At 46.3% G+C, this 25,043-nt stretch overlaps 1 protein-coding gene across 1 annotated transcript in view; it reads left to right on the top strand.

Moving 5' to 3' along the window:
* The window catches only part of LOC126260454 (dynein axonemal heavy chain 6), a 1,163,459-nt gene that overhangs the window by 354,542 nt on the left and 783,874 nt on the right, over positions 1-25,043 (top strand). The window contains exon 57 of the mRNA XM_049957783.1: positions 12,952-13,128. Coding sequence (XP_049813740.1) covers positions 12,952-13,128 — 177 coding nt within the window. The remainder of the gene's footprint in view (positions 1-12,951; positions 13,129-25,043) is intronic.

Raw genomic sequence — 25,043 nt, 5'->3', positions numbered from 1 at the left:
CTAAATCACATTATCTGCCAGGGTTTTGACTACCTCTCATTATTCTCTCAAATGAAGAATTTTCTACCCAGTATCCTTCCTACCCCTCCCACGGTGGTTTTCCACTGCCCACCAAGTGTACACAATATCCTCATCGATCCATACACAACTCCTGCTCCCAACCCCTTGCCTCATGGCTCATATTGCTGTAATAGGCCTAGATTCAAGACCTGTTTCATATATCCTCCGACCACCAACTACTCCAGTCCTGGCACAAGCATCACCTATCCCATCAAAGGCAGGGCTATCTGTGAAACCAATCACGTAATTTACAAGCTAAGCTGCAACCACAATGCTGCATTGTACATGGGCATGAAAACTAACTAGCTGTCTATGTGCATGAATGGCCACTGACAAGCTGCAGTCAAGAAATGGCTGAACCACCCCATTGCTTAGCATACCACCCAACACAACATTCTTAATTTCAATGACTGCTTCATAGCCTATGCCACCTGGTTCCTTCCCACCAACACCAGCTTTTCTGTTTTGCAGAGGTGGGAACCCTCCATGCAATCTAAATCTACATCTACATGATTACTCTGCTGTTCACAATAAAATGCCTGGCAGAGGAGGTAAAATAGTCCCCCATTTGGATCTCCAGGCAGGGACTACTCAAGAGGACGTCGTTATCAGGAGAAAGAAAACTGGCATTCTACGGATCGGAGCGTGGAATGTCAGATCCCTTAATTGGGCAGGTAGGTTAGAAAATTTTAAAAGGGAAATGGATAGGTTAAAGTTAGATATAGTGGGAATTAGTGAAGTTCGGTGGCAGGAGGAACAAGACTTTTGGTCAGGTGATTACAGGGCTATAAATACAAAATCAAATAGGGGTAATGCAGGAGTAGGTTTAATAGTGAATAAAAAAATAGGAGTGCGGGTTAGCTACTACAAACAGCATAGTGAACGCATTATTGTGGCCAAGATAGACACAAAGCCCATGCCTACTACAGTAGTACAAGTTTATATGCCAACTAGCTCTGCAGATGATGAAGAAATTGATGAAATGTATGATGAGATAAAAGAATTCAGGTAGTGAAGGGAGACGAAAATTTAATAGTCATGGGTGACTGGAATTCGTCAGTAGGAAAAGGGAGAGAAGGAAACATAGTAGGTGAATATGGATTGGGGGGGAAGAAATGAAAGAGGAAGCCGCCCGGTAGAATTTTGCACAGAGCATAACTTAATCATAGCTAACACTTGGTTCAAGAATCATAAAAGAAGGTTGTATACCTGGAAGAATCCTGGAGGTACTAAAAGGTACCACATAGATTATATAATGGTAAGACAGAGATTTAGGAACCAGGTTTTAAATTGTAAGACATTTCCAGGGGCAGATGTGGATCCTGACCACAATCTATTGGTTATGAACTGCAGATTGAAACTGAAGAAACTGCAAAAAAGTGGGAATTTAAGGAGATGGGACCTGGATAAACTGAAAGAACCAGAGGTTGTAGAGAGTTTCAGGGAGAGCATAAGGGAACAATTGACAGGAATGGGGGAAAGAATTACAGTAGAAGAAGAATGGGTAGCTCTGAGGGATGAAGTAGTGAAGGCAGCAGAGGATCAAGTAGGTAAAAAGACGAGGGCTAATAGAAATCCTGGGGTAACAGAAGAAATATTGAATTTAATTGATGAAAGGAGAAAATATAAAAATGCAGTAAATGAAGCAGGCAAAAAGGAATACAAACATCTCAAAAATGAGATTGTCAGGAAGTGCAAAATGGCTAAGCAGGGATGGCTAGAAGACAAATGTAAGGATGTAGAGGCTTGTCTCACTAGGGGTAAGATAGATACTGCCTACAGGAAAATTAAAGAGACCTTTGGAGAGAAGAGAACCACTTGTATGAATATCAAGAGCTCAGATGGCAACCCAGTTATAAGCAAAGAAGGGAAGGCAGAAAGGTGGAAGGAGTATATAGAGGGTTTATACAAGGGCGATGTACTTGGGGACAATATTATGGAAATGGAAGAGGATGTAGATGAAGATGAAATGGGAGATAAGATACTGCGTGAAGAGTTTGACAGAGCACTGAGAGACCTGAGTCGAAACAAGGCCCCGGGAGTAGACAACATTCCATTAGAACTACTGATGGCCTTGGGAGAGCCAGTCCTGACAAAACTCTACCATCTGGTGAGCAAAATGTATGAGACAGGCGAAATACCCACAGACTTCAAGAAGAATATAATAATTCCAATCCCAAAGAAAGCAGGTGTTGACAGATGTGAAAATTACCGAACTAACAGTTTAATAAGTCACGGCTGCAAAATACTAACGCGAATTCTTTACAGACGAATGGAAAAACTAGTAGAAGGCAACCTCGGGGAAGATCAGTTTGGATTCCGTAGAAATGTTGGAACACGTGAGGCAATGCTAACCTTACGACTTATCTTAGAAGAAAGATTAAGAAAAGGCAAACCTACGTTTCTAGCATTTGTAGCCTTAGAGAAAGCTTTTGACAACGTTAACTGGAATACTCTCTTTGAAATTCTGAAGGTGGCAGGGGTAAAATACAGGGAGCGAAAGGCTATTTACAATTTGTACAGAAACCAGATGGCAGTTATAAGAGTCGAGGGGCATGAAAGGGAAGCAGTGGTTGGGAAAGGAGTGAGACAGGGTTGTAGCCTCTCCCCGATGTTATTCAATCTGTATATTGAGCAAGCAGTAAAGGAAACAAAAGAAAAATTCGGAGTAGGTATTAAAATTCATGGAGAAGAAGTAAAAACTTTGAGGTTCGCTGATGACATTGTAATTCTTTCAGAGACAGCAAAGGACTTGGAAGAGCAGTTGAACGGAATGGACAGTGTCTTGAAAGGAGGATATAAGATGAACATCAACAAAAGCAAAACGAGGATAATGGAATGTAGTCAAATTAAATCGGGTGATGCTGAGGGGATTAGATTAGGAAATGAGACACTTAAAGTAGTAAAGGAGTTTTGCTATTTAGGGAGCAAAATAACTGATGATGGTCGAAGTAGAGAGGATATAAAATGTAGACTGGCAATGGTAAGGAAATCATTTCTGAAGAAGAGAAATTTGTTAACATCGAGTATAGATTTGAGTGTCAGGAAGTCGTTTCTGAAAGTATTTGTATGGAGTGTAGCCATGTATGGAAGTGAAACATGGACTATAACCAGTTTGGACAAGAAGAGAATAGAAGCTTTTGAAATGTGGTGCTACAGAAGAATGCTGAAGATAAGGTGGGTAGATCACGTAACTAATGAGGAGGTATTGAATAGGATTGAGGAGAAGAGAAGTTTGTGGTGCAACTTGACTAGAAGAAGGGATCTGTTGGTAGGACATGTTTTGAGGCATCAAGGGATCACAAATTTAGCATTGGAGGGCAGCGTGGAGGGTAAAAATCGTAGAGGGAGACCAAGAGATCAATACACTAAGCAGATTCAGAAGGATGTAGGTTACAGTAGGTACTGGGAGATGAAGAAGCTTGCACAGGATAGAGTAGCATGGATAGCTGCATCAAACCAGTCTCAGGACTGAAGACCACAACAACAACAACAGGGTTCAATGAACCACCTTCAAGCTGTCTCTCTACCGTTCCACTGTCGAATGGCACATGGGAAAAATGAGCAATTAAATGTTTCTCTTATTTTATTGTGATGATCATTTCGCCCTATGTAGGTGGATGACAAAAGAATGTGTTCGCAATTGGAAGAGAAAACTGGTGAGTGAAATTTCATGATAAGATCCCATCACAATGAAAAACACCTTTGTTTTAATGATTGTCCTCCAATTCATGTATCATGTCTGTGGCACTATCTCCCCTATTTCTCAATAACAAAAAATGAGGCACCCTACTTTGAACTTTTTCAATGTCATCTGTCAGTCCCACCTGATGCAGATCCCACATCGCACAGCAATACTTCAGAATATGGTGGACAAGCATGGTGTAAGTCGTCTCTCTAGACAAAAAGCACTGTATCTTCCCCCCACCCCTACCCTGCTATCCATCCCCCTCCCTACCCCAGCCTCCTCCTTACTGTCACCAATCAGTTGCAACTCCCATCATGTGCAGCTGCTCACAGTGTGGCCCCAGCAGCCAGAGACTGTGATCACATGTGTGTGACTTGCATTGCGTTTGTGTGTATGTTCTAACTCTGATGAAGGCCTTGTTGGCCTTAAGCTCATTTTCTGACAGTCTTTTGTTATATCTATCTGTGACTCAGCATCTCTGCTATGTGGTGAGTAGCAACTATCTTTTTCATAATATTGTTACATTGCATTCCATGTGTTAGACCACTTCAACTGTGTGAACAGCAATTCTCCTACTACATTATTTCCAAAGATGTCCAGAGGAACGAACTCAGATCTTAAATGTTGAATTTCATTCAAGTTTATTTTTCAAATTCATGCACCATATCAATTCATCAGGGATGTCTAGCCAAACGATATGTGCGTCAGGGTTGTTCTAGTTCTTTCATGTCTCATGAGTTGGGTTTCTCTGGGTGTATTTTTCATACATTATGTGCTTTTAAGAGTCTTTTGAAATATGTCCTGTTAAACTGATTACCATTGTGTGAAGTATTTTGCATGTATTAAAGTTAGAAAAATAGTCTTTTTTCAGATACCTGGAAGTGCTTTGGCAGTAGCTACGTTTAATGTTTGCAGATGCACTTAATTTCGACCATGATTCAAGCACTACAATTATATAGATTATTCCAACCATACTCTTAGGTAAGGGCTGTACCGGGCTACTACTGCTAGATCCAACAAAGCTTTAAGGATATTTTTTGTATTTTACTAACAGTGAAGCAGCTTTTCTGCTTTCATATAAGAGACAATACTGAATAATCGATTACAATATCCTCATATTCTTAATGCAATGTAGTTATTTAATTGTTTTAAACATTTCCTGATTCCAATGTATTCATCATGATGATGGATATACTCTATTAATGTGTGCACTACATGCCAAGGCACACAAGTCCTCCACTTCATGTTCCACGTATGATTCTGTCAGCATAATATCACATAATGAAATAATCATTTATTGCTTTCATCCTTGGGTAAACTAATTTCCTGCACAGAGTGCATCATCACATTTAATGTAAAATAGGTCAATTGCTCATTCATAATTACATTTCATAAGTTTTTGTTATGACACCCCACATTCAGGAAATGAATTTGGAACTTGTTTCCCGGCCCTATAAACTCATGCACATTGCATATGGTATCAGGTATGACATTCTTTTATCCCTTTACACATTTGATTTCAAAATAAAATTCATCTCATTAGATGGTAGTGAAGAATTTTATTATTCATAAGAAAAGTTCTTGTTCTTATCTGTTTACGTGATAGTATTTATGCATGCCAGGAGCTACCAAAGTCTTTTGAATCCTCAACTAGTATCAAGACCTTCTTTCTCTCTCACTGAATAATTAAATTTATGTTTGTTTAGTTCAGAGTATGACTAGCAGATGCATTGCAGGGTCGTTTCCCTTTTTGTTATCTGGTTTTCCATGCAAGACCTTGCATCCCAGGCCATAACCTGAGGTTTTAGTTGAGATACAAAATATTTCGTCCTGGGATGGTTAAATACCTTGGAATTTATCAGGTGCTCTTCAATCTCATGAAAGTCGTTACTTTTGTTCTCATCCCAGCTTTATGATGACTTTTATTCCAATGGACACACAATAAAAGATTGTTAATGTAGTTCACTGTTAAAGATTTTTGACAAAAAACTAGCATTCTTAAATTGGATTAACAATCACTCTTATTCTCTCTGGCTCCTTTGCCATGTATAATATGTACCAAAAATTTAATCTCTTTCCTTCCAGAGGAAGACTTAGACAAGGTAACTGTAATTCCCTCCTGATCGTGCTTCCCACATTAGAACAATATGTTCATAAACCATGTGTTAGAATCAATAACCAGATCATTAACATATAAAATGGCCTTTTATTATAATGAGTTCTCAAATATCATTTCTAATGCTTTTGAATGCAGATACAAAAACACTTTGATTAATAGACAGAGATTCAAACTGATAAGACCACACCACTTCTCGAACAAAAAGATTCGATATGGCCTTTGCAGTAGCCACCAGAAAGATCGCGGGAGGCGCACATCGGCACGGTGCATCACAGACGGTAGTTGCCGCAAGTAGAGTCCCGTCCACCAGAGGGCACGCGAGAATTCGGCCGCAACCTCTGCCGGCGGAACAATAACAACAACAACAACAACAACAACAACAACTCAGGCAGCACGGGCTGTGCCCAGTCAGTTCACATCGGGCATGCCTAGGACACAGTTCCCGGTCTACGCTAAGTGAAGTGCGACGGAAAACGTGAACTGTGTTACTACACAATTGGCGATGAGTAGGGTCGTTCATTCGCGTGTTGCGTCATTGTTCCGGTTTCGCAGCTTATCCACAGCATGGAGGATTTAGTGCAGGTTTTGGTTGAGCAGCAGACGGAGCTCATGGCAACCATGAAACAAGTGCTTCCGGCGTTGCTCTCCATGCAGTCTGCTCCAGCGCCGTTCCCTCCTCCCTTTCCCCCGTATGACGAGACGGCGGAGGATTGGGACGCATATGAACATCGCCGTTGGCAGCATTTCGAGGCGTTTCATGTTGCCGATGCAGAGGTATGTTGTGCTCTTTTCTTGTCTTGGATATCTCCCTCGCTGTATCAAGTTTTGCGGCAGCTAGCGCCGTTGCAGGAACCCCTTGCCCTTGTCTTTTGATGTATTGTGTTCATTGCTGTCTTCATATTATCGCCGCCGCACGCATGTTGTGGCGGCTAGGGTTGAGTTCTATCAATGCAAGAAACAGCCCCATCAGTCTTACCGGGCGTGGGCCACTACCCTGCATGGTCTTAGTCGCAAGTGTCATTTTGTCATGGAGCAGTCACGAGATTCATATGCCCACATTATGGTGCGCAACGTCATTGTTCGTTCGGCCCCTGATAGGGAGGTCCGGCAACGGGCCCTGCAGTTAGAAGACCCTTCCCTTGGGGAAGTCCTGTCCATTGCTGAATCGTATGTAGTTTCTCACGCAGCAGGTCAACAGCTGGAAGTGTGGTGCGACGTCGCGGCGGTTCAGGGCGGCACTGCTGCGTCCACTGCGTCCGGGGTGGGCGACGTGCAAGCGGTATAATCCGGCCGTTACGGCCGCTCCCACATGACGCGTAAACAGAGTTCCGGCCGCAGGCCCCTGTTACTGTCCTGTGCGTCGTGCTATATACATCATGATCGTTCAGAGTGCCCCCAGTGTTGGGCCGATTGTCGGAAATGTAATAAAAAAGAACACATTGCTAAAGTTTGCCGCTCAGCCTCAAAAGAATCAAAGGAAGCCGGTACAAAGGACATTCAGGACATTCAGGAAGTTTCATCGGGCCAGGCTCCCGACGCATCGGCACACAAACTCTTTATCGAGGTGTCGGTTCGGTCGCGCCAACTAAAACTGCAAGTAGATACGGGCGCGGCAGTTTCTTTGTTGAATGCACAAACTTACTCCGACCTTGGGTCGCCCCCGTTGGCGCCACTTTACCGGCGTCTACGCGGTTATGGTAAACAGTTCATTCCCCTACTGATTCAATTCACTACCGATGTGACTTACAAATCAGTCACTCCGCCTATTACTTTTATTGTTGTCAGTGATGCGAGCTCCGCTAACCTTTTTGGCTTGGATGCCTTTCAAGCTTTCGGTTTTTCTATCGCTGACAGCATACAGTTGGTCTCGAAGACTTTCCCTATCAATCATTGGAATCTTTGATCTCTGGCTTTCCCGATATCTTTGACAAGGGCCTGGGGCGTGTTTCAGACTTTGAAGGTCACTTAACGTTGAAGGCATCAGCTCGCCCGCGTTTTCTACGCGCGAGGCAGATCCCCTTGGCTCTCCGCCCTCAGGTAAAAGAAGAACTAGACCGGCTGACAGCCCTAGGGGTCGTTCTTCCCATTTCTTCTAGTGAGTGGGCTTCGCCCCTCGTTATTGTCAGGAGACCCTCGGGAAAGTTGCGTCTTTGTGGCGATTTCAAGGCCACCATTAATTCCCAATTGGTGGTGGACACCTATCCTTTGCCTCGTGCTGATGAATTGTTCTCCACCGTGGCGGGAGGCAAATATTTATCAAAAATCGATCTTTTGGAGGCTTATCATCAGATACCACTTGATGAGGACTCCAAATGGCTGGCGGTCGTCAATACCCCGTTTGGCCTTTACCAATACCAGCGCTTGGCCTTCGGAATATCCAGTACCCCGGCGATATTCCAGTGTTATCTTGAGCGCGTCACGTCGACAATCCCTCATTCTATTAATTACCTGGATGACATAATTGTCACAAGCTGCAGCACGAAGGAACACTTGCACAACCTTCGCACCCTCTTTTTCAAATTCAGCTCCGTGGCCTTGTGTGGCAACCTGCGTAAGTCAAACTTCTTCCAACCGTCCATTGAGTATGTGGGCTACACCATCTCTCGGCACGGCGTCCAGCCGCTAGGAAGTTTGGTCCAAGGTATCATCGACCTTCCTCAGCCCGCTTCGCTGAAGGAGTTACAAGCTTTTTTAGGCAAGATTGCTTATTACCACCGGTTCATTCCCAGGGCTTCCACCATAGCCCGCCCCCTGTACTGCCTTCTGTGCAAGGGTGTTCCTTTTGATTGGTCACCTGCATGCGAGCAAGCGTTCACCTCGTTGAAGGGCCTCCTCATGTCAACACCTTGTTTGGCTACTTTTGACCCTCATAAGCTGTTGGTCCTGGCTACAGATGCTTCACAGTATGGGGTGGGGGCGGTCCTGGCCCATCGCAATGCGGATGGTTCCGAGCAGCCACTGGCATTTGCGTCTAAAACTCTTAGTCCGGCGCAGGCCCATTACTCCCAGGTGGATAAAGAGGCTTTGGCCATTGTCTACGCTGTTACCAAGTTTCACCCTTTCTTGTATGGCATGACGTTTCAGTTAATCACTGACCGTAAGCCGTTAATATCGTTATTTGGCCCCGCCTCTCAGATTCCGGATAGGGCGGCCCACAGACTACAGCGCTGGGCCTTGTTCCTCTCTAAGTACCATTATGGCATTTATTTTCGCCCTACCGGACAGCATGCCAACGCAGACGCTCTTTCCCGTCTTCCGGTGGGCACGGATCCTAAGTTCGATCGAGAGGAGATTATGTGTTTTCATTTGGATGTGGCATCCCGCCAAGCGGTTGATGGCTTCCCGATCACTAGTTCTATAGTCGCCAGGGAAACGGCAGCTGACCCGGTTCTGCGGTAAGTAGTTCGCCTCATTCAGCAAGGGTGGTCATCCCGACCTCCAGGCCGGGCCTTGGACCCTATTCTTAATTATTTAGTTCTCCGAGACCGCCTCTCCATATTGGAAGGAGTTCTCCTTCTGGCTACCGATGGTACAGCTCCTCGCGTGGTTGTTCCTGCAAGTTTGCGAAGGGAAGTCCTCGGATTATTACATGAGCGGCACTGGGGTGTTTCCCGTACTAAAACCTTGGCTCACAGACATGTGTACTGGCCCGGTATTGACAGAGGGCCCGGTATTGACAGAGAAATTGAGCACTTGGTGGCCGCCTGTTTCCAGTGTGTGAGCCAACAGGCATCTCCCAGGTCAGCGTTCTCTTCATGGCCGCCTGCAACCCAGGCATGGGAAAGTGCTCACATTGATTTTGCGGTCCCGTTTCTCAATGGCTTTTGGCTCATTGTCATTGATGCTTATTCCCGATTCCCATATGTGGTTTGCTGCTCCTCAACCACTTCAGAAGTTGCAGTCCAGGCACTAGCAAAAATCTTTTCTGTGGAAGGTCTGCCAGTCACCCTGGTCTTGGACAATGGACCTCAGTTTATTTCGCAGACCTTCCAGGATTTTTGTAGGCGCTTCGGTATTCGGCACGTTTGCTCTCCCCCCTTTCATCCACAATCGAATGGGGAAGCCGAGTGCATGGTGCGCGCATTTAAGATGCAGATGAAAAAGTATCTGCACGAATTACCTGCGGAGTAGGCATTGACGTTTTTCCTGACGGCATACCGGACCACACCAATGGGAGAACGCAGCCCCACAGAGCTCCTCCACGGGTGCCAACCTAGGACTCTGCTGCACCTCCTCTGGCCTGGTCCTTGCCAGTCTTAGCAAAATGGAGTACCTGGCTTTCCACCGGATATGTCCATCTGGGCACGTGGGTTTGGTCGCAATTGACGTTGGATACCGGCGGTGGTCCTGCACCAAAATGGCTGCTGGCTCTATACCTTGCAGGAGGGGGACCGGGAGGTACGTCGTCACCAAAATCAGCTACGTCCACGTTTGGGCTCCCACCCTCCGACCCTCGGGCACCGGCTTCCCCATTGCCAACACCCGTGTTGGTTTCTCAGGGGACATTACCACCCCTCCCCGCTGTGACACTGCCGCACTGTGATGGTTCTCGGCTTTGGCAGCCTCCAGTAGCTCCAGCACCGGCATCGCCATCATTAGAGATGCCCCGGCGAGAGCCATCCCCCCTCGCAGGCCCGGTTTCTCAGGAGGCTGGTTCACCTGTGGTCGTCCCTTCCCCATTGTTCCCGCCACTGGGTCTTGCCCCTCATGAGGTGGACCAGGATCCGGAGTTCGGCGACTTGTCTCCCATTCTGTCCCGGGCTCCGGTGGTGGGATGACGGGGGCCTCTTTGTGTGGGTCACTTCCAGCCGTATTCGAAGGTTCTGGCTCGAGGGTTGGCAGATCCCCTTGACTCCAGCCTTCCGATGGACGTGGAGGTCATCGCTCCTGCCCGATGCTCCACCTTCCGACGCAGTGGATCACAGTGGCTTCACCCCCCCCCCCCCCCCCCCAAAGGAGGAGGAGTGCAGTAGCCACCAGAAAGATCGTGGGAGGCGCAAATCGGCAGGGCGTGTCACGGACGGTAGTTGCCGCAAGTAGAGTCCCGTCCACCAGAGGGCACCCGAGAATTCAGCTGCAACCTCTGCCGGCAGAACAACAACAACAACAACAACTCAGGCAGCACAGGCCGTGCCCATTCAGTTCACATTGGGCATGCCTAGGGTACAGTTCCTGGTGTACGCTAAGTGAAGTGTGATGGAAAACGTGAACCGTGTTATTACAGTCATGAATTGGGATGAACTGACCCCTACTAGTAGCCCACAATCAATTCCACAGTATTGCTGTACAATGTACCATTCAATTTGGCCTATCCATTTTATAATTTGATTTAATGTTCTGGTAGTAAAAACTAAATGAACTCCTCTACTTGGTTTTTAATGCTAACAGAGAGTGGTTTTATGCACTGTATGATCTTGTAGCGACTGCCTTTTCCAACATTTTCTCAGTTTCAACAGTTCAAAATGGTTCAAATGGCTCTGAGCACTATGGGACTTAACATCTGAGGTCATCAGTCCCATAGAACTTAGAACTACTTAAACCTAACTAACCTAAGGACATCACACACATCCATGCCTGAGGCAGGATTCGAACCTGCGGCCGTAGCAGTCGCGCGGTTCCGGACTGCAGCGCCTAGAACCGCTCGGCCACTGTGGCTGGCAGTTTCAACACTTGTGGCTCCCTTTAAAGATAGAGGAATTGGGTACAACATTTTCAGGAATGGTTTACTGTTTTGTAACTTGTCTTTAGATACATATCCACCTATAAATCCAAGCTGCATAGAGAGGATTTCTTTATATTGTTTCATAAATTATGTAAGTCCTTCTTTTCTTTTTTCACATTTTCAATTACTTTCTTTTGACCTGTTAGGTATAAAGTCAGTAATATTTCCATTGTTTCTTTTACATTTACATCCTCCAGTTCATCTTTTACTATGAAGAGGGTAGTACATCTTCAAACAATGGAAATTCTGGAATGGAATGACAACAATACTATGGAAAGGAAGTGTGCTATACATATCAGCTTTCAACTAAAAGGCCTTCTTCTGAAGAAGAAAACACACACACAATCACAGATGCACAACTCACACACAAATGACCACAGTCTCTGACTACTGAGGCTGGTCTGAGTAGTAATTGCAAATGGTGGGAGGAGCAATTAGACAGTGAGGTAAGGAGGAGGCATGCAGTGAGGAGGAGAGGGAACATCAGGATGGTGCAGCTTGTGGGAGTGTAAAGGGATTTGTGAACAGGAACAGGGTAGGGCTACTAGGTGAGTCAAGAGGTTTGGGTTAAAGGGGAGAGGGGAGGAGAGAAGCAGAGAAGGAGAAAAGAACTAGTGATGGCAGATATCCACCATCCTGTATTTAGTTCAGTTCATTGATCAGCATGGATTGCAAAAGAAAATCTTTTATCTGTCTTATATAAAGGAGAACTTTTCAGGAAGACACAGATGTAAAACTTGCAAAGAAATCAATGCTACCACCTGATGATGGGCTCAGACCCGAAACTAGTAATGGTACAATAAAATTCATTCAAACAAAACTTGTACCTGGTTGCAATATTTCCTACAGTGTAAGTTATAGATGTGCTGGCATTCATGTAACTACATTATTTGCTGTATTATAAACTAATATGAATTTCCCTTTAATGTGCCAGCCATTACACACTGAATGTACTGGCCCCTGAGAATATTGCCCGTATTTTTGACTACTCTCTTCCTACGATGTTAGCTTTTGCATCAGTCCCATTCTAAACAGTGCAGGGAATACCATAGCACAATTTTTGTAACTCTTGTGCTGTATGAAAGTCCCCTATTGAGTAATTCTATAATTAATTAGTAACTGGAAATAAGCAAAATAAAGAAATTGCTTCATTTTTACATCACCTATATTATCAGATTTGATACATTGTCATCCACAGTTGTTTTACAGTCTGAATTCCTTTTACATTTTTTATAGCTTATAGCTTAGGGAGCTTAAAATAAATTGGTCCTACTATTGTGTAGTTTTAATTTACATATTTTATAATAGTGATTTCTGAACTTTCCTTGTACAGTAAGTCTTATACATAGAATTGTTCAACAGACGAGAAACCCATTTGCAGTACAGCCACATTTAAGAAAATGTTTTGATGCAATTGCAAAACTGGAATTTGGTGTACACGAGAAGGAGGGAGAATCTGGTGAAACAGTCGCAACAGTAATGACTACTGACATTGTAGCAATGATATCACCAGAAGGAGAGAGAGTAGCTCTTGGACAGGTTTGCTTCTGATTTTTACTGTTGTTTATTAAGCCAAAAGTAGTTAAGAACGTTTTCCTTTTTAGAGTTTTGAAAAAACACAGATGGATTGCAACATATATCTGATTTTACAATATTTTTTTTTTGTTTTTAAATATGAAATTTCATTGAATATTGTTCACTTATTTGATAAAGTCAAGAATACTTGCATATGAAAAGAACCTGTAGTCTGCCTCTATACTTTATCTTATATGTTGATAGTTATCTTTAGTTTTATTCTTGGTAAAATTCTCATTGATAAACAGGCACAAAAATCTAATGTTGGGTCCAGTAATTGTTCCTAACAATGACTAAAAGTAGGCATTTAGTGACAAACATATTCAGCCAATGTAAAGAAGAGCAGTAGTGGTTCATTCCCCTACATATTATCAGGCATAAAATATGTGAATCCAGAAAAAAATGTACGTTTGGCCATAAAATAAATAATAGTAATGTTATGAAACTTCTGGCAGATTAAAATTGTGTGCCAGACTGAGACATGAACTCAGGACCTGTGCCCTTCCTGTGCAAGTGTCTACCAACTGAACTACCCAAGAATGACTCAGGACCCATCCTCACAGCTTTGCTTCCGACAGTATATCATCTCTTCCTTCCAAACTTCAAAGAAGCTCTCCTTTGAAACTTGCAAGACTAGCACTCATGGAAGAATGGATGATGTGGAGACATGGCTTAGCCACAGCTTGGGGAATGTTTCCAGAATGAGATATTCACTCTGCAGGGTAAGAGATGAAGTTGTGAGTCATGCTTGAGCAGGTCATTTGCTAGAGCACTTACCTGCAGAGGTCTCAAGTTTGAGTCTCAGTCTGGCACACAGTTTTCATCCACCAGGAAGTTTCATATCAGCACACACTCCACTGCTGAGTGGAAATCTCATTCTGGAATAATAATGTTAATTAATGATAATGGCCATACTAAAAATGTGTGGTTAATTTTAAAGTTTGTTGGCATCATTGTGTGTCTATGAGGCAACTATACAACTCTCCCAGTGCACAAGAACTTTTTCCCTCCTTCCTGAAAATTAATTGAACTGCAAACAAAACAAGGAAACCAGCTGTACATGAGACTGAATGGCCTCTGCCAATCTGTGGGTAAGAACAGAGTTTATCACCCAGTGTCATAACACACAGCTAAGCACAGAATGCTTGATTTCAATGGCTGCTCCAGAAGATGAACTATTGCAATCCTACCCTCTACTTTTCTGAAATATGCAGACTGCAGTTATCCTTACAAAAGCTCCTTCACTTGCATAACTCTTCTGGTCTCAGTCTCCATTAACACACAGTTGCCACACTCTCCACCCAAAAGTTTTTCCGTCCTCTGCCCTATCAACCCTTCCCAATTTATGTCTCTTTTGTTCTGCGCCCCCCCCCCTCCCCCCTGCTCTGGCACTTGTGCATCACATGTCTAGCCCATGCACCTGCCACACCTCCCTTCCACATTCATAACCAGAAAACAGTCTGTTTCCCTCTCAAAGCTACTAGCTACTTACCCCCAACACCTCTTCCTACTGCCCACCTCTCTTTCCCTCTACACACCTCACCTTACACAACCCGGACCCTTCAGTCCACCTGCCAAACTGCAATCCCTGCATTGTGCATCCAGCTGGCACCATGTAGGGGTGCAGATTTGTGCCTGCATCTGTGCAGCTGTGTGTATTTGTACTCCAGCTCAAGAAAGGATATATTTCCGAAAGCAAGCAAAGTTTTCTTGTCTTTTTTGTGTGCTTGCCAATGACTCAGCACCTCTGCTATTAGGTGAGTTGTCTCCTTTACTCTTAAATTATTTACATTTACCAGAATTTTCCTAGCGAGTGAAACAACAGATTCTTCACAGTTCAGCATGTGAACTAAAAATAAGAAAGTTTGCAAAACTAATTTAAAAGTTCTCTTCCTTTGTGATGTTCCATGAAAATCATCATAAGCATTATAAACTCACTGTATATAAATATTATGGTTCTGCAAACTCATCCAAGAATTTACTGTCTTGGATTTCAGAGTTAGTGTGAAAAAATTCACTGTAGAAAACTTTTCTGAATCCACAAGCATGTGAAGTTATTTTAGAAGTCCTTAGATCTGTTGCATTAAAAATGTTTAACAGTTTTGGGAGTGGCTGGTGTGCCACAGGCACAAAGCATTACCTCTGTGAGATCAAAGAACAGGCTGATTCAGGCCAAAACCCAGCCACACACAAAGAGGCCATGTCCTTGTGGACTATGCCTACCTGCATCTGGATTTATGCTGCACTGTGCCTGTCATGTTACAGCTGCTGACTTTCTGAAAAATAAAGCAACATAAACAGCGGTAAAAAGGTCCCTCAAAATATGAAGAAGAAAGAATAAATATCTATTATATCACCCAGTCACAGAGAAGATTTGCCAGCAACATGAGTGACATAAATATGTATTCTTATAGCCATGGATGCAGCACTATGTTGATTCACAATCACAACAACTTAAAAACAATAATTGTCATTTGTGTTAATTAGCCACTGAGAAAGTGGGTGCAAAAACTTTGCTCTACACCAGAAGTGGAATTTCTTGCACTCAAATTTGTTTTCTCTCTCTCTCTTTCTCTCTCACCTGACAGACATAGTAAATTGAACTCATGGGCATCTGAATATTCTGTAACTCACACTTATTTATTTTCACTGTTTTACAAAAATAATTACTTAGAATTTCTTAAATGTTAAATAAGAATACATGTTGACAAACCAACATAGCAATTACCACCTGGGTATATATACCCTTGCGTAACTGTGAAAGAATTAGAAGTGCAAATTATGTGTATTGGAATAAGGAAGTGAACTCTGTCCACAACCTATAGAAAGTGTTGGACACATCCAAGAAGTAGAAAACAATTGTTAATGATTCATTACAATCTCACACTTATTTTCTTTTTTCTTTTCTTCTTCTTTCCATTTTTAAAACAAATAATAAAAAAAAAAAGAAACTGACATGATTAATTAAACTCATGGGCATTGGAATACATTCTGCAATCTCAATTTAAAATATGCAGGGGGAGCTAGTTTTACAAAGCAGAATTTAAATTACATGGCAGTCCAAAATCCTCCTGTTTGACAATAGAAAATACTACCTATTGAGCTTATTAACATACACTTTGTTATTTAAACTGTATACAGTTCCCCTGGTGGGGACTACGAGAATTTCTTGTTTAAACTTTAAAGACTGCTAAGCATCTTAGAACCAACAAAAAAGAATACCATATAGGGTCATTTTAATTGATTTTCTGAAACCCTGAGATTACTGGTAATGAATTACTGTGGATGACAAAGAGTTTAAATTTAATCAGCACAGTGGACATATCAACAAAAATCTCTAGGGACACTAAAACAACATTAGATCATAGTTTTGTTCAATAAACCATCTCTCAGTACAATACTAGTTTATAATATATGGGCTATAGTGATCATGAAACCCTGTTGTCAACAATATAATTATGTTCAGAGAAAAGGCTACCCATTAAAATCTGTACATGCAGGAACCTTAGTGATGACAAAATTAAACTTCTGTTATTTACTAACATGAAAACCATGGATAAAATGTTCAATGAGACAGATGTAAATTGCTTGTTCAATAACCTTAATGCCATATGCACATATTATTTTGACTTAGCCCAGCTGAGAACTGTAGACTGAAACCAGCTGTAAACAGAATATTGTATTTGATATAAAAATCTCGAATGCAAGAAAAAAGTTCTACATTCATACAAAAATCAAACCTTGTCTAATTTAAATGCAAATTATATCAAACAGTACAGTAAGATCTACCACAATGTTATTAAAGATCCCAAAAAAAGGGTAATGATGAATTCATCTCCAAATCAAAGAGCAAGATATAGGTCTCATGGAACACCATCAGATTTGAAACAGTCACAAAACCAATGACAAAAGAAATCATTAGCATAAATCTAGAAGATGCACAAGTATCTGATACCACCTCAGTAGGTGATATTTTTAATGAAAATGAAGCGGGAACGTATTGTATCTCCGCTTACAGTCGCTCATGTGCAGTGAACCGGCATTTATCGCCGCGCCCACGCACTATGCTCATGGGAGAGGCTTTGTGGCAATAAACGACTAAAGCGGTTTCGAGACTGGACACATTTATTTTTCCTACAGCTACAATAAACGTCACATAACAATCTTCGCTGATGTTCGTCTATACGGGTGCGTTGCACTGGCGGCACGGCTCGGTCACCGATCCCGGAGGGTGTACACTCCAGTGACGAGCCGTGGCGCGACCGCGTGGACCGAGCGAGGCAAAAGGCCGCGTCACCGAATGTTCTGCTTCTGGCGCGACAGGAGGCGCCGTAACGTCCGCGAAGAAACGGAGGACAATTGAACGGCGACTGCGTTTGCGACCGCGCGTACGCATCTACGGCGGAGTCACGTTGACTCGACGCACGTGGTCCACGGCGGAAGAACTGGGGAGACGTGTGTCGCGTCCCGTCGACTAGCTCGCACTGGGTGCAGCTTTGTTCCCGTGCGGTCCGGTGTGCGACGCACCGTTGCCGAAATTCCGCGTAACGGTACAGCTGCCCCTGCTTGTGTCGGCAGTGCCGTAGTTCAGCCCCTCGTGCGTTGGATGGTGCTGCCGCCACACAGATCCCCCCTTGGAGAGCAGAGCTCCGTAGCTGCGAAAACGCGGCGATCGTTCTGTGGCGCGCGTGTGTTTAAAGTTCGCGCGCTGCGTGATGGCAGTGCGGCAGCTTTGGTGGGGGTCGGTCGGCGTCGGAAGGGCGGCGGCCCGTGACGTCAGCGCGCCGGACCAGCGAGCGTGCGGTGGGCGTGTCCTCGCGCTGGCGGCTAGTGACAGCGGCAGTAGGCACTGGCTGCGGCTGTCCGTAGCGATGCGCGTGAAGGCGCGCGTTGCAGGTCATTGGTGGTGACGTCTCGAAGGCGCTTGCGCGAGTGCGTTGCCGTCGGAACTCGAACGCGGGTCCGGGAGCTACTACGGACAAGCCGGGCGGTGTGGAGCGCGATGTCCGGAGCTCGACAGAGAAGCGAATGCGGTAAGCTGGCGCGGATGCCGATCCGGCCTCAACGCCCGACGCGGCGAAGGCAAACGACGCGAACGCGGGTCCAGGAGCTGTGACGAACGCAGGAGACGGTGTCCGGGGCTCGACTGGAGTTACCGGCCGAAGGAGGTCGGGTCTCTACAGCGGACGGCGGCTCGTGGGCGCCGAATTCTGATGGCGTTCGGCGGCTCGGACGCGTCATTGCTGGTTTTGGTGTCCTGGCGCGCTGGCGACTCAGCACGGCCGTTTGAATCGGACGCGGCGGCCGGCGCGCGTGACTTAGTCCGCTGGCGGCTGTGGTGGGGGCGACCGGTGCGCCTGTGGTGGGCGCGGTCCGGGCGGCCGTACCAGCTGCCGGGGCGTGGTGGTGGGAGGCACACGTGGCGGCGCGATGACAGCAGACTGCAGCTGTGCGTCACCGGCGGCTTCGGGTGTGGGTTCCGTCTGATCGCTGAGGGAGTGTCGTCCGTGATCAGATCTTCCGCCGGGTCGAAGAAATGCGTGGCTGACGGAGGGGGCAAGACGTAGGCTGGTTTGACACGGTCGACTGACACTGTCGACGGCTTTCCGTTGCACTCGAGGACCAGCGTTTTGTCTTCTCGGGCGATCACGCGGTGCGGTCTACTGTAGGGCGGTCGAAGAGGTGGCCGTACTGCGTCGGTACGCAACATGACGTGCGTGCAGCGCTGCAGGTTGGCATGGACGAATATCTTCCCGGTGCCATGCCGCGTCGGTGCGTGCGCTCGGAGGCCGGCCATGTGACTGCGCAGACGTTCCGCCAGAGTGGGTGCCAAGGCGTCGCGTGGGAGTCTTATATCTTCGACAAAATCGCCCGGGATTGTCAGAGATTGCCCGTAAACGAGGTCGGCAGGTGACGCGCCGATCTCCTCCTTCGGCGTGACTCGCAGGCCGAGCAGCACCAGTGGAAGCGTCTCTGGCCATGAGGTGTCGTGGCAGGTTAGAGCGGCTTTGAGAGTCCTGTGTAACCGTTCGACCATGCCATTCGACGCCGGATGGTAGCTGGTTGTCCTGTGTAACCGGGTGCCACACAGTCTGGCGACGTGCGTGAACAACGCGCAGTCAAACTGTCGGCCGCGATCAGTTGTCACGTGACTGGGACATCCGAAGCGTGCCACCCAGGTGTCGACGAATGCTGTGGCGACGGTCTCGGCTGTGACGTCCGCGACGGGCATTGCTTCCGGCCAGCGAGTGAAGCGGTCCACCATCGTTAGGAGGTACCGCTTGCCTTGTGAGAGAGGAAGCGGGCCGACGAGGTCCACGTGGACGTGCGCAAATCGGCGTGTCGCGTCCGGGAAGGTGCCCACGGGTGCGTGGGTGTGCCTCCCGACTTTGGCGCGTTGACATGCGGTGCAAGTGCGCGCCCATTCACGACAGTCCTTCCGAAGTCCGGGCCAGACGAAACGCGCAGCCACGAGCGTCGCAGTGGTGTTGGTGCCGGGGTGTGACAGTCCGTGGACACGGTCGAAAGCACTGCGCCGGAATTTCTCCGGGAGGAACGGTCGGTGCGTGCCGGTTGAGGTGTCACACCAAATCTTCCGTGCGGAGCCAGGGACAGGCACCAGCTCCAGTTGCAGGCCACTGGAAGTGTCGTGACGGAAGCGGTGCAGTTCTTCGTCACTCTCCTGTACTTGGGCCACGTCCTCAAAGTTCACAGGGGGTGAAATAACGGCACACGCTCGGAACAAACAATCGGCGACGATATTGTCTATCCCCGAAATGTGTCGAATGTCAGTCGTGAATTGCGACACGTACTCTAACTGCTGGAGTTGGCGCGGTGAACACTTGGTGTGGTTGTTCGCGAACGCGTGTGTAATGGGTTTGTGATCGGTGAAAATGATGAACTATCGGGCTTCTATGGACGGTCGGAAGTATTTCACCGCCGCGTACACCGCAAGCAACTCTCGGTCATAAGCACTCCAAGCACGCTGCGAATCGGAAAGCTTTTTGGAGAAAAAACCGAGAGGCTGCCAACTCCCGCCGACGCGCTGTTGTAACACCGCGCCGATGGCGGCCTGGCTGGCGTCCACGACAACAGCTAAGTCCGCGTCATGTACCGGGTGCGCGAGCAGCGTCGCTTCCACGAGATTCCTTTTTGAGTCCGTGAAGCTCTGCTCCATTGCGTCTGTCCAATTCACGAGGGTCTTTCCTTTTGAGGTAGGACCTTGTAACGCCTTAGTCAGCGGCTCTTGCACGGCTGCGGCGTTGGGCAGGTGTCGATGATAAAAGTTCAACATGCCGAGGTAACGTCGTAATTCTTTGTGCGTCTGCGGACGCGGCATGTTCTGTATTGCCTTCACTTTCTCCGGTAGCGGTGTCGATCCGGTGGGCGTAATTAAATGGCCGAGGAACTCAATTTCCGTCACGCCGAACTCGCATTTAGCGGGGTTAATGACGATGTCGGCTTTGCTCAGGCACTGAAAGACGGTCGTTAAGTGGCGGCGGTGGAGTTCGGGCGACTTGGAGTACACCAAGATGTCGTCGAGGTACGCGAAGCAAAATGGCAAGCCTCGCAAGACGCCGTCCAGGAACCGCTGCCAAGTCTGGGCATCATTCCGAAGACCGAAAGTCATAAACAGGCTTTCGAAAAGCCGAAAGGGCGTTACGATGGCTGTTTTTTCGATGTCTTCGGGTGCCACCGGAATTTGGGTGTACGCCTTTGCGCAGTCAATCTTGCTGAACACTGCGCAGCCCGCCAAGGCGTAGCTGAAGTCTTGAAGGTGTGGGACTGGGTATCGGTCCGGCACCGTTCGCGAATTAAGGGCGCGATAGTCCCCACACGGGCGCCACGAATTGTCTTTTTTGGGCACTAAGTGCAATGCCGATGACCATGGGCTGCTCGATGGTCGCACGATGCCTTGCCGTAGCATGGCCTCGAACTCTGCCTTCGCTGCTGCGAGTCTGTCCGGCGCGAGTCGACGTGGGCGACACGATGTGGGGGGTCCGGGTGTGGTTATTATGTGGTGGACCGTCGAATGTTTGATGTCTCTCGGTGCACCAGCTGGGCGGGTGAGGTCGGGGAATTGCTCAAGAATGTCAGCGTACGGTCCGGGGCACTTCACGGGTTTAACACTGTAGTATGCAGCCTGCCGGCGCTGTCCCGCTATCTTTAAACTCGTTGTGGCGTCGATGAGCTGGCCGTTTGCGATGTCGGCTAGCAGCCCGTAGTGGCCGAGAAAGTCTGCGCCCAGGATCGGCTCATTGACGTCGGCCACGGTAAAAGTCCACGAGAACGTGCGCCGTAGGCCTAGATCTATATTGCGGCTGTGTGTGCCGTAAGTTTTAATAGCGGAATTGTTCGCCGCTGTAAGGCAGAGTGCCTCGGCCCGCCTGCGGTCTCGTAACATAGAACGGGGGAATATCGAGAGGTCCGAGCCCGTGTCGACGAGGTACCTCACGCCTGCCCCCCGTTCCGCAACAAACAGATGCTTCGATATCATATTGCAGCCGGGTGCGCCTAGGTCCGGTCGCAGCTGGCGTTTGGGTGCGAGCAAGGAGCGCGGCACCTGGTTGCTTCGTTGCCGAAGCGGGCGTGGTACCAGCAGTAGCCGCTTTGTGCGTGCTGTGACGTCGGCGGGGTACCGTTGGAGCGGCTGTTGCTGCGTTGCCGGCTGCGCGAGCCGTGCCGCCTGTCGCCCGGTCTGCTGCCGCTGCGGCGCGTGCTGCCCTCTTGCTGCGAGCGCGCCAACCGGTCGACTTGCGTCGAGAGAGCTGCCACCTGTGCGGTCAAGTGTTGCACTAGCTGGTGCAGGTCGGCATCTGATGCGGGTGCGGCAGGCGCTTGCCGCCACGGAGGTGGGGGGACGGAGTCGTAAGCTGCTGCAGCCGTGGTGCTAGGCGCCGTTGTCAGCGCGTCGTGCACTCTGTCGGCCAACTCCTCTAGTGTCGCCCTCTTAGTTCAGAGTCGAATACTCGTACAATAGGAAAGTACACAGTGAAAATAACACAAGGGAAACACACGAAAAAAAATAACACTAAGCAGTCTGCGATCAAAACAAACGCGCACAAAAAACAATACAAAAAAAAGTTAGTTAAAAAAAAATTACTACGGAGCACTGTTCGGCGCGGGCGTATACGCGCAAGCCTACTCGCGGTTCCACGTCTCTCGTACCGACGAACGTTCGTCACCACGTGTTTTTTTTTTTTTAGCCTCAGATCACGTCGGGGTCACCAATGAAGCAGGAATGTATTGTATCTCCGTTTACAGTCGCTCATGTGCAGTGAACCGGCATTTATCGCCGCGCCCACGCACTATGCTCATGGGAGAGGCTTTGTGGCAATAAACGACTAAAGCGGTTTCGAGACTGGACACATTTATTTTTCCTACAGCTACAATAAACGTCACATAACAATCTTCGCTGATGTTCGTCTATACGGGTGCGTTGCACTGGCGGCACGGCTCGGTCACCGATCCCGGAGGGTGTACACTCCAGTGACAAGCCGTGGCGCGACCGCGTGGACCGAGCGAGGCAAAAGGCCGCGTCACCGAATGTTCTGCTCCTGGCGCGACAGGAGGCGCCGTAACGTCCGCGAAGAAACGAAGGACAATTGAACGGCGACTGCGTTTGCGACCGCGCGTACGCATCTACGGCAGAGTCACGTTGACTCGACGCACGTGGTCCGCGGCGGAAGAACTGGGGAGACGTGTGTCGCGTCCCGTCGACTAGCTCGCACTGGGTGCGGTCCGGTGTGCGACGCACCGTTGCCGAAATTCCGCGTAACGGTACAGCTGCCCCTGCTTGTGTCGGCAGTGCCGTAGTTCAGCCCCTCGTGCATTGGACGGTGCTGCCGCCACAAAAACTTTACTGAAGTGGAAAATAATATGATTCTAAATAACTTTGGAACTCTCAATACACACCACTCTGAAAATGGCAAAACATCCAGAGGAACAATATTTTTGAAATAGGTCGTACAAGGTGAGCTGAAAATGGCAGTTGGCTCACTAAAGTGATTGTCATGTGGTTTTATTGGTTATACAGATTGTATAATTAGATGAACTTGACTGGATAATGTAGAACGTTAGAAGCACTTCTTTTGCATAGGTATTTTTTCCAGTGCTTGCATGCTGTTACATACCATACTTAGCATAGTAACAACACTAAATATGAAAAATACCAATAACTTGGGTGGCCTTTGTATCTGTCTCAGAGCACTGTGACTGCTAAACATTTACATGTCTGGGAATGGTGAGTGTGTGTACATGGTTAAGTTGACATCCAATCGTCTTTTTGGGTGTGTCACTTTTTTTTTTGTAACTCATGTCCACAAAATCTGTAATTTTCTTATTATATGATTGGAACATTGGAGGTTCAAGAGCTAAATGTTTATTTCAGTTAGTCAGTAATGTAAAATCTCCCATGTCCACTTGAAATGATATTGTTTTAAGTTCATTAGTCTGTTAGTAATTTCTGCTGGTTGCCTAATTCTTGGTTGTATAGCATTTCAGTTGTATGCAACAGTCACTGTGGTTCAGCAAACATCTCATGTGTGATGCAGAAGAATGATAGGCACTGTTGATGTGACCACAGTTTTTACATTGAAAATCAAATAGCAATCTTCTGAGGATAGTTGTGCTATGGGTTATTTATAAAATAGTCAGGGCATGAAATTAATAGAATTAAGTTAATATGTAATGAGGAACTAATGTGACTGTGATTGTATGATGAGAATGACTGAAATCTTGAACAACACAGTGTAGAAGTTGTTTGCCTGTGTTGCTCATCACCTGAATAGTTGAGCAAACCTTACTATTTCCTACTGCTATCATCTGAGACGCACATTTCTGTGCCATCAGTTTTGGCCATATGCAGAGCTTTGTGGCATGTTTGTCAGTAACTTACAGATTCATGACTGAATGCTAAATGTTGGGCTGTGTGAAGTACTTCTTCCCAGTTGTTTGTGGAAACTGTAAAGCCTGAGAAGACCTGTCTTTGTCAAGTGGACAGTGTGGAATGAGTCAATTTGCAGGATATGTATACATGATTAGTGTTAACATTAATGAACACATTATTACTTTAGTCCTACTCGTGCAACTACACATGAAGACTAGCTTTTTTTTTTTTTTTACAGGCTACCAGTTTTTTAATAAAAGTTCACTAGTGGAATAGAAGAAGTTGTCCAGGAGAAATGAAGTTAGCTGTAAAACTTGCTTTGCTATCTATCAGACTTTTATGTTATTGGGCAAGTAATCAAAAATTTTTGTTGTTGCATATTTAACTCCTTTAATAATGGGTAGTAAAGGCCATTTTTCCACTTGTGTTGTATGTATGGATATCTTTGTTTTTCTCAAGTTGTGGTGCACTACTTACTATGAATTTCATTAGCAGTCATATGAGTCGCTCATTTCCAAATGCATCCAGTTTCTGTTGAAATTAGACAGCAGGGACAAATAGGTTGAAATTGATTTCAATCTCCAGAAAAAGAGGGCAGAAGCATTCTTTAATTTACTGAAAAATGAAAATGAAATTACCCTATCCTTTGATTGCCAAAAGAATTTTGTTTTACCCAAAATCTCTGATCCGACAGCTTACTATAGTCGACAGCGTTATCTATTTAACTTTAGTGTCTTCCAAGGTACATCTAAAGATAAGCAGACAAAAGACCATGTTTTTATATATCAGTGGACAGAATCAGACTTAAAAAAAGGTTCAAATGAAATTGCATCAGCAGTTTTTCATAAGCTAAAAAGTACTTGCTTGGAAGGAGTGACCACTGTAAGGCTTTTCCGCGTGGTTGTGGAGGATAAAACCAGAACAGTTCCGTGATGATTATGCATCAATACTCTTTGGTAAATAAAGTGCTGCCAAATATTAAAGACATTGT

The sequence above is a fragment of the Schistocerca nitens genome, chromosome 5 (genome assembly GCF_023898315.1).
Source record: "Schistocerca nitens isolate TAMUIC-IGC-003100 chromosome 5, iqSchNite1.1, whole genome shotgun sequence".
Taxonomy (NCBI): Eukaryota; Metazoa; Arthropoda; class Insecta; order Orthoptera; family Acrididae; genus Schistocerca; species Schistocerca nitens.
Note: the sequence above shows the minus strand (reverse complement) of the source record. Positions and strands in the feature narration are given on the sequence as shown.